Source organism: Pleurodeles waltl, chromosome 4_2, assembly GCF_031143425.1.
Source record: "Pleurodeles waltl isolate 20211129_DDA chromosome 4_2, aPleWal1.hap1.20221129, whole genome shotgun sequence".
In the NCBI taxonomy this organism is placed as follows: Eukaryota; Metazoa; Chordata; class Amphibia; order Caudata; family Salamandridae; genus Pleurodeles; species Pleurodeles waltl.
In genome coordinates this window covers 68,916,269-68,933,812 of record NC_090443.1, presented here as the reverse complement: position 1 = coordinate 68,933,812, position 17,544 = coordinate 68,916,269, and the positions used below count along the sequence as shown (strand labels likewise).

The 17,544-nt window shown below is 39.9% G+C and overlaps 1 protein-coding gene across 1 annotated transcript in view; it reads right to left on the bottom strand.

Moving 5' to 3' along the window:
• Nucleotides 1-17,544, bottom strand: part of GPD1 (glycerol-3-phosphate dehydrogenase 1) — a 77,763-nt gene that overhangs the window by 40,580 nt on the left and 19,639 nt on the right. Inside the window, exon 2 of the mRNA XM_069230682.1 lies at nucleotides 7,217-7,394. Coding sequence (XP_069086783.1) covers nucleotides 7,217-7,394 — 178 coding nt within the window. The remainder of the gene's footprint in view (nucleotides 1-7,216; nucleotides 7,395-17,544) is intronic.

Below are 17,544 nucleotides of genomic sequence, written 5' to 3'. Positions count from 1 at the left end.
GACCGCCAGCATTTTCAGGGCGTTGCGACCGCCATGAAAATGCTGGCGGTCTGCCGAGTCGTAATTCCGATGGCGGTATTGCTGCTACCACTGAGCCACAGGTGCTCACCTCTGGCCCGGTGGTCCCATCGCCCTGGCTGTACGGGAGGCATTTCGGCAGTTTGGCTTTGGTCAAACCGCCAAAGTCATAATATTGCGGTCTTTACCACCGGTCCGGCAGCGGTAAGACTGCCACTGCGAGTATGACGGTCCAAGGACCACCAGGCTCGTAATAAGGGCCTTAATCTTTCTTTTTATAAAACACCTCAAGATAAATCTAAACTATGCCAACATGTCGAACAATTCTTAAAAGATAATGAGAACTCAGTTACTAGTGCATGTACATTATGGGGTGCGGGTAAAGCTATTATGAGAGGATTGATTATGAAAGACTCTGCTCTTTCTAAAAAGCAGTTAAATGAGGTCAGGTCAAATCTTGAGCGAGAAATCTCTACTCTTACAGATAAATACTCTTGAACAGAATCTCCAGATATAATGAGGAAGTTCATTTCTGCAAAAATCATCCTGAATAATTTATATACCTCAAATGCCGAAAAATGTTATTTGTTATTCAACAACATCATTACAAAAGAGAGGAAAAGGCTGGGAGACTCTTAGGATATCAATTACATCAACAGGAATCCTCCAGAATAATCCCCACTATTAAAAAATACTCATGGAGATCTACTTACTTATCCTTCTGACATATTATCAGAATTTCAAAATTATTATAAGTCACTCTACTCTTCTTTAAATTGTTTAGATACTAAGGATGAAGATATCTTTTTTTCAAATATTAATCTTCAAAAATTAACTCAAGAACAAAGCTTGCAGGGAGAAATTTCAACTGAAGAAATACTTAAGGCTATTGTTCTGCCACTAGTAAAGCGCCAGGGGAGGACGGTTTTCCCATTGAATTCTATAAAATTACTAAAACATATACGGTCCCAATTTTGAGATCGTTTTTTAATTAAACACTAAGCATTGGGACATTTACCTCCTGACTTTCTACGTGCCCATAACACTGTAATTCCTAAACCCAACAAAACCCCCCTAGAATGTTCCAGTTGCAGACCTATTTAATTGATAAACTCAGATGTTATAAATACTAGCAAAAATCTTAGCTCCTCGACTCAGCTTGATTATTACATCCCTCATCCACCCTTCTCATGTTGTTTTTTTCCCAGGACGCTCTTCATCCAACCATCTTCATACTATTTTACACTTACTATGGCAATTACATAACAACGCAAAGGAGAGTTTCTGTTATCTTTAAATGCAGAGAAAGCCTTTGATAGAGTAGAATGGGTATATCTGTTTTTGAATCATGGAAAGGATGGGTTTTGGAAAAGATTTTATTACTCTTACTAAAGACATGTATTACTCTCATTTTACTGCTATTACTTGTAATGGTTCTATCCCTCCATACTAAAGGTATCACATGTCCTGCTGGAGAAAATTAATACTTTTTATTATGCCAGCAACATTCTTTTGACCCGTTCACATCAAGAATCCTCAGCCATTTCTATGATTTCTCTTTTGAATAATTTCTCAACCTTTTCAGGCTACAAAATTAACCAGTCCAAATGTGAAGGTTCACCAATGAATAGTACTACCACTGTCAATCTTTAAGTACGCTTCCCTTTAAATGGAAAAATTCTCAACTCACATATCTTGGGATTCTTCTTAATCCTGGATTAAAAAAACATGATGATGGTGAATTTAAATCATATCATTGATCAAATTAAAAGAGATTTTCATTGTTGGTCCCTTTTAAACCTTTCATTGTGGGGTAGAATTCAAATTATAAAAAATAACACAATTCCTAAATTTAAATATATATTCTGCATGATATCACTAAATGCAACTAGTATTTTTTTTAAGACCATGTCTTCCACTATATACCGTTTTATATGGGGTGATAGCAAACCTCATTTAAGTGGTTCAAAACTACATCCTTCTTCATTGAAAGGCGGTCTACATCTTCCCATCTAGAAAATTACTGCACAGCTCAACAATGCTCCCAACACACTGGAATACTTCACTTTGGGTCAAAGTTGAACAATCATTACTGATAACAAACATTCCTCTTGCTATTTATTACACTAAGAAATCCATGTTTTATGAAATCTCCTAATCCTATCATATATTCCTCTCAGTTAGCCTAGCAAAAAGCACCCAAAATTACAAAATCTCCAGCTCGATTACAATTTCAAGCCCTAATATGGAATAATGCTGAAAATAAATATATGGGGAAACAAACAAACTGGCATATTTGCCGTAAACATAAATTAAATAGAATTTCAGACTTGCTTACACACCAATATTCCTTAACATCGTTTGCATCACTACAAGTGGGATTTAACCACCCAAGGTCACAGATAAATCATTTTACTCAATTAATTTCTATTCTTAATTCTTTTTTAGACAAGTCTCAGGAATTGTCCCTTCATTCACCAATAACAAAATATATTCATACTTGCAAATAATTAAAAGGTACAGTTTCAGGTACATATTCTATACTAATTGAATACTCACTTTCTACTGGGACATTAGATAACTTGAAGTGCTGGTGGTCTTCCCACTTTAACAAAACCTTTTCAGATAAAGAATGAACTATACTATTGGAAAATTATAATAAGGGTCTTGGAGACTCTGGTATGAAATGTAACTATTTTAAAATATTACATCACTGGCACTGGTCTCCTGCTAAACTTTATGCTGCCAACCGTAGCCCTACATCTACATGTTGGAGAAGTCAAGAACAAAACTGTGATATAGTTCATATACTATGGGAATGTTCCACAATTCATTCTTTTTAGTTACAAATTGAAAGCTATTTAAATAAATACTCACCTGTCCACGTCTCTCTCTTACTCCTTGTTTTTCATTCTTACATGATACAACAGGTCTGAAAACTATGTCTACACATAACTTTAAATGGCTATTTACAGCTCCAAGTTTGATAAAAAATAATATTCTACCTTTTTGAAATCAAATATTGTACCAACATTTAACTCCCGGTTGAAAGACATGGTTGAAGTAGCACATCTTGAGAATATGGATACATAAACCGAACGATAAACTACATCATTTTGATTCTATTTGGATTTTTTTTTTAGAAATGTAAAGCAATCTATTAATATATTTCAGAATGCCATATTTTAAATACCATGTTTTCTTTGAAGGATACTTGCTTACACCAACTCTGAGAATTTTTATAATAACTTACTAAAGGTTTATATGGGATTTACAATATTTGTATGTAGAATTTATTTCCTATTTACTTATCATTTATTTGTACTCTCTTCATATTAAATTATGATTATTGCTATGTAGAATTTGTATACTTTGGATTTTTGAAATGCAGCTGTATATTGCCGCTATTTTTTTGCTTTTGAAAAAATGAATAAAGAATTGATTTACAAAAAGAGTAAACCTGGCAAAAAATGTCATGAAAAAAAGAATAAAAAAAATATTTTTTAATATTTCTCAGGTTTTTTATTAAATCCATATTATAATATCACTGACTTGAGTTACATTTGTTGAAAGTAATATTTTTTAAGCAAGAAACATTCAAGAATGCCACCATGCCCTGATGACAGTGCATCAATTACCCAGGACGTCAGTTTGTTATGTTCTCTATTTAGCATATATTGTTACTAACAGTGAAGCATTATCATTTATATTAACAATATAAGTAAGGTTTTGTACGGTGCAGGCCCTGAACTGAATTACTTCAATGTGTTTCCAAACTGGCTCGGTAAGGAAAATGATACAGAGTGAAGCAAAGCGTTGGGCCATGGAACACAAAATATGGCCAAGTGGGGCACATGTAGATGTGTGTAGTCATAACATTTAAAGGTGTGCTCTCCTGTTTGGAATGTTTCCACAGTAGAAGTTTATGGAACACAGCAACAGAACATGCATGTCTGAAATCATGCAGCACCGCGCAAATATCTCATAAAAATCTATACCCTAGGAGCTATCTTTGTGTAGTCTCCGAGATCGCCCCCTTTTTTGACACTTATTTAACTGCCATCATTTAAATGTTGCGCCTCTCCTAAAATCGTTTTTTTTATCAAGTCAGTCAAACCAGCAATAACAATACTATGAAATAGCATCTCCTGCCTTCCTTTATTATGCTGGTTCACCTGACTTGACAAACAGAACAATTTAGGAGAGGCTCAATACCTCTATGGCCGAAAATAAATGATTAACAAAACAAATAGGTCTCAGAGGCCCCACAGTTTGCTTCTCGGGTTACAGTGGTTCAAGGAGATATAGGTGATAAGCAGAGTGGCTTCAGCAAAACATGTTCTGCCATTCACTGTTCGGTTTCCACTAAACTCTGGGGTGGGGGGGGGCTACTATCCATTGAACCCCCACTCCAAAATCTGGGGATGTAAGTCTCCCTTATCCCCCACGGTTCCTACTCCCATGCGGCCATGCATTAAGATACTTGTGAAATACGACAACTAAAAGATGTGTCATGCTACCATGAGACATTCCTACCTCTCTTCTTTCTCTGATGCACAAACACAGAATGGTGACAGCCTCTGTCCTGCTTGCATTGCAGAAGGGGGTTGGGGGGCAGGGGTCCATCAGCACTAGAGAACCCCAGTGCTTGGGCATTCTCTTTCCGACAACGGGTGGAAGCATAATTGGGACTTCAGCCACAAAAGTCCACGTTATCTTAGTGTATTTCACATAGACAGTTTTTGTTTTCTTATCATATCTTGTAAAAGCTCTATCTCAGTTTGCATTGTTGTGACCATACACTAAAGTTACGTGGCGCATATTTCAATGTCAACTGTCGCAGAGACTCAGATCATCTTCGGTCCTCAGCCAACATAGCTACAAATGGCAACTCCTAGGCTGCTGGGATTCGAGTGGGCAATGTTAACCTCGACGGGGAGCCCCTAAAATAGTACTGTACATAAAGACTAAATATGAACATATAAACCAAGAACAACAATCAAATAAATCATGCCTGCTATGCATCATCTACAGTAAATGTGTTCAAACTTAAGGGCAGATGCCAAATAAAGGTATTAGATAGATAGATAGATAGATAGATAGATAGATAGATAGATAGATAGATAGATAGATAGATGATTAGATAGATAGATAGATGGATAGATAGATAGACAGATATGCCCCTTTAGCCCAGTTGGAGCTGAGATGCCATTGCTATTTAGGTCGGGGATTGTAATCAACCAGAATCAAGGTGGTCGGATAAATTTTTTCTGATGCATAGCAATGTGTATGTTTGATGCATTACTTAGTAATAGTTCATATTGTTTAACTGGCATAATAAGTTGTATCACAGCTTCTCAGGGATCTTTGTGGTCTTCTATAAAAGACTGCCATTTAATTCATTCTACTGAGGTGTGCGGTTGTCTGTTGCTCGACTAGAAGAGATTGGTCGGCTGAGTGGCAGCAATAGCCAATTTTACAGTTTTGGTGCCCTATTGTGCACAAGTGGTAAATTTAAGGTAACTTGTTATGATTGGTTCTGAAATATGTTGTGGTGGCAGGATGTCAATGTGTCAATGTACCGTTGAAGTGGATTCTAAATGACTTTGATGCTGTGCTTTTAAGAAGAGGATGGCAGATGGTCTTTCCTACACATTCTGTTGCGATACAGTGAATTATAAATATATCCGAACAGGAATAAATAAGTTGTATGGCTGAATGGTCGTTGTTTTGTGGGTTTGGTGATTGCCGACCACATGTCATATCTTCACAGTCCGGGAAGTATGTGAGAAGGTCTGTCAAGGTCTCGGGTGGGGCAAAGGTGCACAAACTGCATCAACGCTAAGCTTCATCAGGAACAGTAGCCTGAACCCAGAAGTCCAGCATCAATAAGAACTGAGCGTCTGATGTTAAGTGCAATATCCACACTATCCGACTGGGCATTATGTGCAAATGAAGAGACCGATCATGGAGGATAAAAAAAAGACGCTGATGATGTCATGTCTTAGGTAATAATGTCAAAAAATACATCACATTACATATGTGATGCATTTAATAATTTCAGTTCAATCATTAAGGGTTGTTTTTAAGGTGAGAGTAAGAGTTAGGCTCAGGGTAAGAATTAGATTAGATTTGGTTTAGCGTAAATCTTAGAGTTAAATGTGTAAGGCATTTCTGGCAGTTTGATATGCATTAATGGAAAGTCAAATGTATTATTCATTGTGATGGATTCCTCAATTTGGGCTCCATAACATATTCTTCTCTCATTATTCCATAATTCATTTTCACACACACATATATATCCTAGAGAACTAAGAAGGCTATTGCTGCTACGTCAGGAAAGCCTATCAGTAGGTGGTTGAGCCTCACCTAATCTGTGAACATTAGAGGATTGCCCTAAAGATAAAGAGAGAGATTTCACTAATTCACTATGGACTCTAAAAATCTTGTAAAAATACATGTGTAAACGCTGTCATCCTGAAGATAAAATACTGCATCACTGAGTTAGCTAAGGGTATCATTTATAATAAAAAGCACTACGAAACTGCAAAATGTGCGGAAGCAAACACAACAAAACACACTGTATTCATATATTATCCAGAAATTTTGAGTCTACATACGTACTTCAAAAGTGGCATAATTTCTCTAGAAGTCAAGAAGCAGAGCTATTTGTGTCTGCTAGTTGAGCTATAATGCAAAATGAGCCACAGCAGACAGAGTAGGGTAGCAGAAGCACTTTGTGGGCCTTCAGCCATGCAAGACAAGTGGGTCCGCATACCCCAGTAAGGTAGCAAGACATAATTGTGGTGCAATGGACCCCTCATACCCTTGTGCACTGTGCCTCTGAGCAAATGGCAATGTGAAATATAGCGTTTTCAGCTAAAGATAATTTGACAAAACTGAGGGCTAAATAAGATTTTAAATTACACCAGGGACTATACCTTTGATTTTTTGCATTCACTTACTTTTGCAAAAACCATACAGTTGACATGAGTTTTGTTACACTTTCCTGAAAAGCAGTCTTTATTTTACTTCCAACCCAACATGCAAAATTTATTGTGGCTTAACAAAATGTTGTACCACGTCCAAAACATCAGCTGTAGCAGTTGTGACTTGCCTTCCTATCCTGCAACTTTTACGAGTACCCTAGATGTGATGACAGAAGGTTCTAGCACCCTGTTAGAATACCCCTGCTTACCACATTGGGAGGCAGCTTGTGCCCTGGAAGGTACTTCAGATTTTCATGTTCCGTGTTGATGATTTCTGTGAGTTTCCTCCCGTTCACCGTCTCCTCAAACACCCACATCTTCACTGTTTTATCGAAGTGGTCTAACTTGGCTGCATTCTCCCCAACGATCTTCGCAATCGCAGAACCCCTAGGAATCAAAAGTACATTTTAAAACTTACACAAAGTTGGAAGAGGCAAAAGCAGCACCGCAGCTGCTGATTAAGAGGAAGTCTTCAACAGCAAATAGCCTCCACTGACCCCAACAGAAACACTCAACCTCTGGTGACAGAAAGCAATTTCCGCAGAGAAGGCTGTGACTATAGTTGAAATGTCCATTTTATAACCACTCTACAGGTTAGCTTTCTGGTTGCAAAAGACCTTTTGTGGATACTAACAACAATTTACAGTTCATTGCTTCCATTGGTTGACTTTTTTGTCCCCCTATTTCTTCACTTTTGAATTGATGGATTTCCTTCCTCTTCTTCTATTTGTCCCTCCCGTGGAGCATTGCCTTTTTATTATCCTTTTGACTGGCTGATTAGTATCCTTCCACTACTCACATTTAGGGAACTACCTTTTTCTTTGTCTATCTGCACTCCATTAAAGTGCATGTTTTCTATCTCCCTTGTAGACTGCTCCCCACCCCCAAATACTGCCCATGCTCTGTGTTGCTCTTTCCGACCTCCACTTCGTCTCTCCCTCATGTGCTGTTTTCCCATTAGACCAACCCACACTGTGGTGCTCCGGTCTTCACCACTGCAACTTTTCTCTTATTTTTAATCGCCGTTCTTGGCCTACAGGTCATCCAGTGCACCCCCGACCACTGTTCTTGGCTTTCCTCATCTGCTCCTTCACTCGTCATGGTCCTTAAAATGATTATTATTATTTTTACTTTTTTGGAGGTTCTGGCAACCAGGCCACTCCACTTTACGGAATGTGCTTTTGCACAACGTGAAATTTAGTTTATTAGATTTTCATCTACCATTCCAGTAGATATGCACGTGTGGTGACTCATGGTTGTACGTGCATCATCACTCATGCAGGCATCCACTGAATGATGTGGCCACATGAAATCATTACACGTAACGGTACTTATGCTGATGCTGCACAACATCAGCGAAATGCTTTGACAAAGCCAGTAGGTCTCAAAAGCGAAATATATTGCCCTTACTAGTAATTGTTATTATAATTTTCAGGTCAGGGTTACTCTTGTCGAATTCTAAGGTGACCATTCACAAAGATGAATAACTTGACAACTCTCGACTCGTTGACTTTGCAGTTACACTCGTAAATCAGGTTTACAAATGCTAATGGCAGGCTGGTAGACATTCATAAGAGTGGACCTAGCAGCCATAAAACCAGTTATCACTTCCCCCACCACATAACTATGTACCACAACTACGGACAAATCTACAGTAGTAACCCCCATGCAAGAGGAAGGCAGTAATCCTTTCAATCCGTGGTTTCCCTTGTAAGATCATGAACACAATCAAACATGCGAGACTGCGATCATTTATAACCTCCCATCCGACTGTCTCCAGCCACGGAAAGATTTGGATATTTATTTCACAAAAGGATGGAGTAAATTCCCTCCAAAGTGGGGAGTAGAAGGTTTATGAACTTCATGAGTAGGAGGGGGAAGGCGTTTCTCGATCGGAAAATATTGTTCTTTTGTAGGAAAAGAAAAACATTTACATTTGCACATTGGACTACCTTTCAACCAAGCGGAACTGTGGAATATGTTCAGTTCCTTAATATTGGAAATAGTAGCCAATAAATCAAGCTCTGGCAACGCCAATAGGTCTCTCCTGGAGCAGACATCCAGTTTGTCAATGCTGTTCAGCATAGGCAAAAAGAAGAGAGAAAAACATTTTGTCAAAGCTGTCAAAGCTGTCCAGCAGCAACATTTTTTAAATATATTGTTTTAACACAGAGAATAACAATATTGGAGGAGTAAATTAAAAAAAGTTCTTAAAAAGGAGGCCCAGCAGCAAATTGCAGCTGCCAGGCCCTACAAAAAATGTAAAAAAGCATTTTCTTCAATGTGATGGTGGAATAACAAAAAGGGATGGCGAATCAGGAGCGAGATGGGAGCAATAGGGAGTAGGGAGGAAGGCAAGTAACAGAGGAGTGGGAGGTGGAGTAGATTTTTTTTTTTTTTAAAGCAAAATAAAAGCTGGGAAGGGAAGCAGCAGAAGAGACGGCGAGGAGAGAGAAACACAGCATACATGTGGGGAGGAAACAGATGTTTTGGGAAGAAGCAGCACACAAGGGTGCAGCCATCAAACCTCTAGGCTTCCATCGACCCACAAATAAAGTCTATCACGTTTCTTTGCATAGCTTTGATTTGCACCAAGGGAATGGCTACAAAGCATCTGAAACAGATAAAACAGATAGAGTAAGAGATTCAACTTGATAATATTAAGGTGAGGTTCCATTCTCACAAGATTGTTAAACATCCTTTTATATACTTATGCCCGAGTACCTAATGGAGGTGCTGCCCAACAGAAGGAGAATACTGATTTCAAATGCTCTACCCTCTAAGGTAAAAGCGAAAGATTCACAACTGATTTTAAAGTCAGATACACTCTCGGACTATTCAAACTCTTTGAGTGTTTGAGGGGTCGTTAAAGAAAGCAGAATATTATCTGCAAACAGAAAAATCTTATATTTTTCACTCGGAAGCCGAACTATCCATTATCTCTGGAGTTACTTGTTTTTTCATCACGGCCAGTGGCTCCACAATCAGGGTAAATGACAACGGGGATAGTGGGCAACCCTGCATAGTTCCTCTATACAAGGGGAAGGCAGCAGATCTAAGTGCATCTGTCCTAACTGCACTTTTCCGGGTATTGTTGCTTATCAGAATCCAAACCTTCATGTCCTATGCAGTAAGGCTTCCAGAGACTCATCTCTCGTGGTCAAATGCTTTACCCTGTCCAGCGACTAAAGCAGGATCAAGGGATTCTTTCTGTTCATTTTTTTCAAGTAAATGTGCAATCCTTCTAATGTTGTAACATCTTTGATGCTGTTTAGCACAACCCACTTGATCAATTAATAAGGAATATTTATTTCTAATAGGTTTGCCAAGATCTTTGTGAAGCTCTTGGCATCCGTGATGAGTAATGCTATTGGCCAATACAAGGATCACTCATCCAGATCTTTTCCTGGTTTACCTCTATGCCCACCTTGCACATGGTGTGACTATTGCCTGATGATGCGTTAGAGGAATTGAACAGGGCTGCTAATGTTTTTCTAATTTGAAGAGAAAAGGTTTCTAAAATAAAACTGGGAAACCATCTGGACCCTGTTTTGTTAGAGTGCATTGACTGATCCACTTCGTGGATTTATAACATATCTGTGGGTCTCTATAGTATCCATCAAGGTAAGACTGATGTCGCTTGTGACTGCTAGTACTTTGTCATCCAGGAAAACAAAAAAAGTAATGGAACACCTCCTGTTCCGGCCTCTCTTTTACCACCCACACTCCACTAGTCTTCTTGATTTGTGCTGTGTGTGTCATAGCCCTTTGAAAGCGTAGTCCCCTGGCCAGGAACATTTCCACAATTTTGTTTCTTTTTTCATGGAAGCTCTGCCCCTGTGTTAATGGAGTGTCATCTGCCCAGTTAATCCTCAAGGCGTTAAGTTGCCCAATGACCGTTGACGATCGATGCCCAAAAAAGAAGAGGGATTTTGTTTGTCTGTTCACTTCAAATCTTTTAACTCAGCTGTGAGATTACTTTCACTGTTCCATTGTAATCTCAGATGACGTGGATATGGCCAAAACTCTTACCGTCGCTATAAAAGTGTCCCAATTAATAGCAGTTGAACTGTCAACAATTTTACACTAAAGAATTCCTCAATCTCCCTAGTCGTGGTTGCTGTGTTTACTGGGCTGTTAAAAATGCGCCCGCCTGGCAAACTCTAGTTGCATTCCCCTCTGCTCACTCCCAAGTGCTCCGATTATACTTTAACGTGTCTAGCTTCTGAAATTGAGACTTTAGAGATGTCAGTTGACTGAAGTGCCCTCACAAAGACATCAATAATTTAAGAGCAGGTGTTGTAGAATTGTGAAAAAAGAAATAGTTCTTCTCCACAGAATGAATGTGGTGACATATATCAGCCCAAAATCTGTGATTCTGCCCCTTGGACATAGTACTTGTGGGGGAAGTACCAATCGCTGCCCTGTCCATAGCAAGAACCCAGGCTAAATTTAACTCCCAGACATCAGTTCCCTTTCGACCTCACCTGAAATAGTGCAAAAGGCTTCTTTCAGGAATTAAGTCTGTAATGTGTTTGGAGTATAGATGTTTACAAAGAAATAGGGCTTGGGTATTGCTCTCAGTTGCACTCTAATTAATCAACATCTCTAGTCTCTCTTTACTTAGCTTCTTCCCCCACCAAAAGACTGCTTACAAAGAACCACCCCTCCTGCTATTTTAAGTCAGCTCACACCCAGAACTGGTTTGCATACTATTTGTGGTGGTTATGAAACAACTAGTTTCTCTGATGTATATAAGTTTCTTTTGAGAAAATAATTTCGTGGTCATGCTTTCTCATGTAAATACACAACATTTGCCTCTTGATTGGAAAACTGAGGCCTTTTATATTAAGTGAAAATACCCTGCTTGTTACTCAAACAATAAAAATTGGCAGGCCCCAACCCTAGTAACATCCCACCCATGAATAATGTTCTCCACTGTGAACCCAGAGCTCAACAAAGAAACAAAGTAAGGCCAACAGGACCTCAAAATTACCCTTACCAAGGAACCAACTCTATCCTTTTGGAAACTTGACAGAGGTCACACTTCCTTTGAGTCAAAAGTGTGATCATTACCAGTAAACATTTTAACACTTCTGTAGCAATATAGCAGACTATACACTTACCGGGTCCACAACACCCGCCGGAGCCCCCGACAGGTTTCCCAGGCTACAGCACAAAGTTCTTTGTGATACAAAGAACCTGGTCACTCCATCACCCCTTAATCCTCCTCTGAAAATGCAAGAACAAAGAGAAAGAACCCCCTGTTCACAAAGTCCCCGATTTAAAGTCCTATTCCCAAGGATGAAGGATGCACCTTTAATCAGCTGGACTTATCTGCAGACTTCCTCTTGCGTGATTTGTCTCTTTGTCTCTTCTGAGATTTTGTCACTGATGGTTTCTCAGATTCAGATGCATCTTCCTCTGGGTACTTATATCTGTCCTTCCTTGGCAGTGAGATGATCTTCTCTTCTTTTGATCCTATCAATTAAACTGCAAAGCCCTTAAGAGGAACCATCTGTATCGTATCTATTTGTTATGTAGCTCCTTTGCTTTAGGTCGCATTTCTCTCCATTGAAAATTGGATGCTGAGGGATCTCGACAGAATGTTAGCTGGCTATCCCAGAAAGCAAAGGGCTCCAAACCTCTGGACCCACTCTGTGCGCTCTTTGAAATCCTACCTCATAATTGGGCTTTTTTTAAGCACTCCCGTAAAGATTCCAGAAGGCAGACATAGGTATCACTTCCCTAAGAGTCGTCCACTAGATTTTTAAATTTGAATAATATAACTCTGGAATCTGTTCTGCAGATGTGCACTTTTTTCCAAGTGGTCCTTGGTTTGGGTTTCTAGATTTGCTACTGTAGTCTGGAGCAGTTAATGAGAGTGTGGGTCAACTGACAGTTGAGATTTAGCCACTTTCATTTTCTAATTTTAAAAGTGCAAGTCAAACTTTGTTTTGGCAATGCCTTTAACACGATCTGCCTCACGAGAGGCTAAGCTTTCTCTAACAGTGTGTTCAAGGCTGAATGAGTTCTGCTGAACATTCTTTAATTCAGGTGTTCTTTTGTTAGCACATTTGGTTGCTTTGCAGCCATCTGGTCTTTGATAGTGTGGTGTCTCATCAGTTCCCCTGTGCAAAAAAGGCATTTGATGTTGCCCAGTCTGAACCTTTTAGATGGCTGTGACATATATGTAGAACCTAATTACATCATGCACCTTAGACAGGCACATTTTGTGCCTGAGTCAGAGCGTCTTGTGTCGCCAGATATAAGTTTCAGAGCCAAGGTCGCAAAGTCAGCGTGGGTTGAGGCGAAACTGTGGGGTGACTGGTAGACACCAGGGAGAATAATAGATCAGTGGCCAGACAATATGCATTCTAGACAGCCGAAATGCACACTAAGCACCCCATTCAAGGGAGTCTCGTTGTGCTTCTTGCTCATTGAGTTTGAGGATGGGTGGCAAGTTGAAAGAATGGGATGACTTCATGTCTGCACCACAATCTGCAATGACGGAGGTGGTGAGTGCAATCCAAATGTTATTAATCGTTGATTGGGCCCATTTCAGTCGCTAAGTGTAACTCAGGGTTCTCAGGTATATGTCTTTGCTCTTTTACACACTTTGAGCCCTTAATCAACAGACTCTGCAGATTGGTATGTGGGGGTTGGAAATCTGCTCCATCCCATTTAGCGAAATCAAGTAGTCACATTCCCTGTCAGCTGACCTCCTACTTCCAAATCCACTGCTTTAATGTGGGATTTTACAGCCCTGGCAGGGAAGCTGCACTAGCTGTCTAGATGGTCTGGCTTGGCAGCACAGCTGTTTCCAGACAATTATGTGAGAAGGGGTTTGGCCCCACCCACATGTTGGGACCCAGGAGTACATATTTTGATTGGGCAGAAGTTGTGTGTTTCCACTGAAAAACAGCTGTGATCATTTTCTTTATTTATCCAGTTGGCTGTGCTTGAACTTTCAGGGGCACACACATGACACTGTCGTGCTGAAAAAAAATCTTAGATAACTAGATAATTTGTGGTGTTTGTCTTTCTCTAGCAGTAGCACAGATGGGAAGAGGGCAGTCAGCCTACATGTTTTTTTAGGTCAGGCTTGGCAGTGCAACCTTCATCCGACCTTTTAACCTACACCAATATTATTCTACATTTCTTTCTTCCACGCAAATACTTAAGGTTTTACTTGTAATGCTTCACATTACCATAAAACATTCCTTTAAAGCAAGACCAATTGGCTCGGCAAATGCTTGTATGAGTTTGCAAACTCTTCTCTCACAGCAATGTGCAAGGTCTTCAGCGGAGCAAGGCAGAGAATGAGAAGAAATGCGGGACCAGTGGCAGCACAAAGTGGTAACTGCTGCACCAGCTTAACCTGACGTCCACTCTTCAGCTTTTTTTATTTATTTTTTTAACGACAACTCCTGAACATTCTTAATTTGAAATTATAGTTAATTTTATATAGGAGTCCTGACCAACCAGATGAATCCTTTTCCAAATTCATTGTGTCTCGTCTAGTCCTGGAATAACTAGCAGCGGGTGGCAGCTTCACAGACCTCTGTGTTTCCTCTGTGTATCGTCCATGTATACGCTAAGAATCTTCTTGCTGGTTCCTGTGAGGAAAAGTTCCAGTTAGGCTTCAGTACACAAAGACTTAGATACGGTAAGGATTGCATGGGTACTTAATGGTGCATAATTCGCTTGTAGGCTTTTAAATGGTAAGTCAACGTAATGTGTTTCATTGTGCAGTGTTTAATTTGTAACAGAATGAGTGCCGGTACACAAAGCTCTGGTCCAGTGGTGCTATAAAAGAAAGCAGAACTCCAAATACGAAGGCTGGGCTGAATTCATCTCATGCCTCTTTAGTCCACTATCAGACACAACTGCTTCTTTATCTCACTCTTGCCGGTCCCTGCTTTCTCCATTGGTGCCACTTTTCCCGTCTTTCTCTTCCTCTGTCTTTCCTCATTGTGTGTTTTCTTCTCGAAAATATCTGATGAGGAAAGTAATAGCTGGTCCCACAAATGTGTTCCCGTGGCCCCCACTGGCTCAAATTAAGCACAGGCGTTGCGTCACGTAAGACTTGACCTAATCTATCTGTAAGCCTCTATCTTCCCCATGGCTTGCCGGGGTCTTAAATGGCGGCGGCCGGGGAGAGAGGGGACGGCAGCAGAGCGCGTGGACAGTTAGCAGGATCACCGTTGATTCGGGGGCACGTGTCCTAAAACGCCGCCTGACATGCTGAAAGGTACCTTGACAGCTTCCGTTTACAGCACTTTTCAGCATTACTTTTGACCGTCGAAGTGCATTTCCTTTTTTGTGCGACACCTGAATGGAGAAGCTTCCCGTGCTGCTGCGGGCTTTTCAGGACAAAACCTGCCCCTTTGTGCGCCGGGATTAGATGGTTCGCTGCCGGCTGTGTCTGGGCAGTGCTCTCTATAGCTGGGAGAAGGCACAGAGAAAACTGTGCTTAATACCTAAATCGCAAATGATTCATACGCTCGCCAGCCAGAGTAAAAGTGTGATTATTAAGCTATTTACACAGTGACAATCTGTAATGCGTATATCAAGTAGCAAAATAAAGGACAGTAACCCATTTGACGATGGCGACTAAGGCACAAGATGTAGAAAACAAGCATTGACAAAAACAATAGGCCTGAGTTTAATATAGTAATGCACATTTTAGGGAGACACACAGGAGGAAGCCATTAGGGCTATAGAGAGTGCAAGTGTTTTAAAGTAGTTAATAAGACAGTTCAGTGGAAGCATTTGAGTGAGGGTGGAAGGATTTACTCTACCAACCAATAGCTTTAGGTGAAATACAAATGCTCCATCTGGCTGTGCTAAGATTTGATTGACAATGTCTTAAGCAGTGGCTGGAAGGAGCTGGTCAAAGAAAGTCAATGGTTTAAAGACACAGATCCAAACCTCACTCGCTGTATTTTGCTACCAATAACTCTGGTTGAGAGCTGCTCAGTCAAAACACAGACATAAAACATAACTCACTGGTTGGTTGATGTTGTATGGCCACTAATGCTGAAGTCCCCAGAAAAAATGCACACACAGTCGAGCACTAAGCCAGATTTTTAAAGAGCTCTTCTGAAAATGAAGAACAGAAATCTCACTTATTAAAACAAAATCGCTAGTTACGTTTTTGTTAATTATCAAATGTGAACATTGGTTTCATGAATCTTAAAAGCAGACTGTGTCATTTGTGAGATCCAACATCCAGTGTAAAAACCGGAGGATTCTCAAGCAGCAGAACAACTCCCCACATATCTTCAAAGCGCCATCTGCTGCATTTGCTTTACATTTTTCAATACTACCTATTGTGTGGACCTTAACAATAAAATGATAAATACTGTTCTCAAACTGTTGAGTCTAAGTTTAGCTTTCCGCAAGTGCATAATGTGAATGTTATTTTTTTGCAACATAGTGTGCTAATTATTGTTGGAACAGCACCGACTGGACAGCATAGTGCACTGGTCCAGGCTAGCAAAGAGGCTGCTTACTTACTTATGATAACCTTAGGTCGTATAGGGAATCCAAGTTGCCCTTCAGTGAACCTTGAATCTTTTGTTTTTTTGGTACTTGTATGAACTTCCTTTGGAGGACAGAGGACTCGCTTGTTTCCCATAAGTGCCATAAACTCTTCAAACAACACAGCTCAGGATGCGAGAATGAAGCCAAAATGATCTAGCCCTATGCAGCTGTGATTTAGAACATGTTTCTTTAGGGTTAAAAATTATCTTCTTAAGCTGAGCCATATTTAATCTTCCAAGCACTGTTATGCAATGTCTAATAAATAAAATGTCATGCTAAATGAAATTAGATTGCTGCAAAAAACGGACCTATTCAGGTCCACTCTTGGGTATATCGTTTTGATTAAAGGTGCCCATTTAAAAAGTGGTCATGTGAGTGCAACTCCACTGCCAAACACCGTCGTACTTCATAATGGATGTGGAGAGAAGTGTTAATTTTCCCACAATGAGTATTGGCTGCTGTTCTGGTGGGGCCTGTATTCACCGGAGACATTGTTATACCTATAAGCCAGTGTCCCTTATTTCTTACAAAATAAATACCATTATGATGCAAGATTCCCCTATTATGGTAGCAACCAGCTTTACCGAATTGCAAATGTAAATGTCATTTTGATTAAACTATTGAGTTTTAAATTCCTTTACAGACATTTTGATTCTGAAGTGTACTTTTATGCTAGTTAAGAATTGTTGCCTTAAATTCAGTCTGTCAGGATGTCCCTTTAATAAATTCTTGGCTGTGTCTTAAAGTAATAAAGACAATAAAGTCAATGAAGCTGCTCCTGAGCGCTCACATAACATCACACTTGGCTTAACCACCATATGGGTCTCATATACCAAGGACATTCAACATCTACCAGTGGATGGAACATGGTGATCAACATGGAGCAGATGCTCCTGGGACCTGCAATGCACTTACTTGAGCAGAGACCTTACCTATCCTAAAGTCTCATGTCTGGCTGAGTACAAGAGGAGCATGAGAGACATTCAGT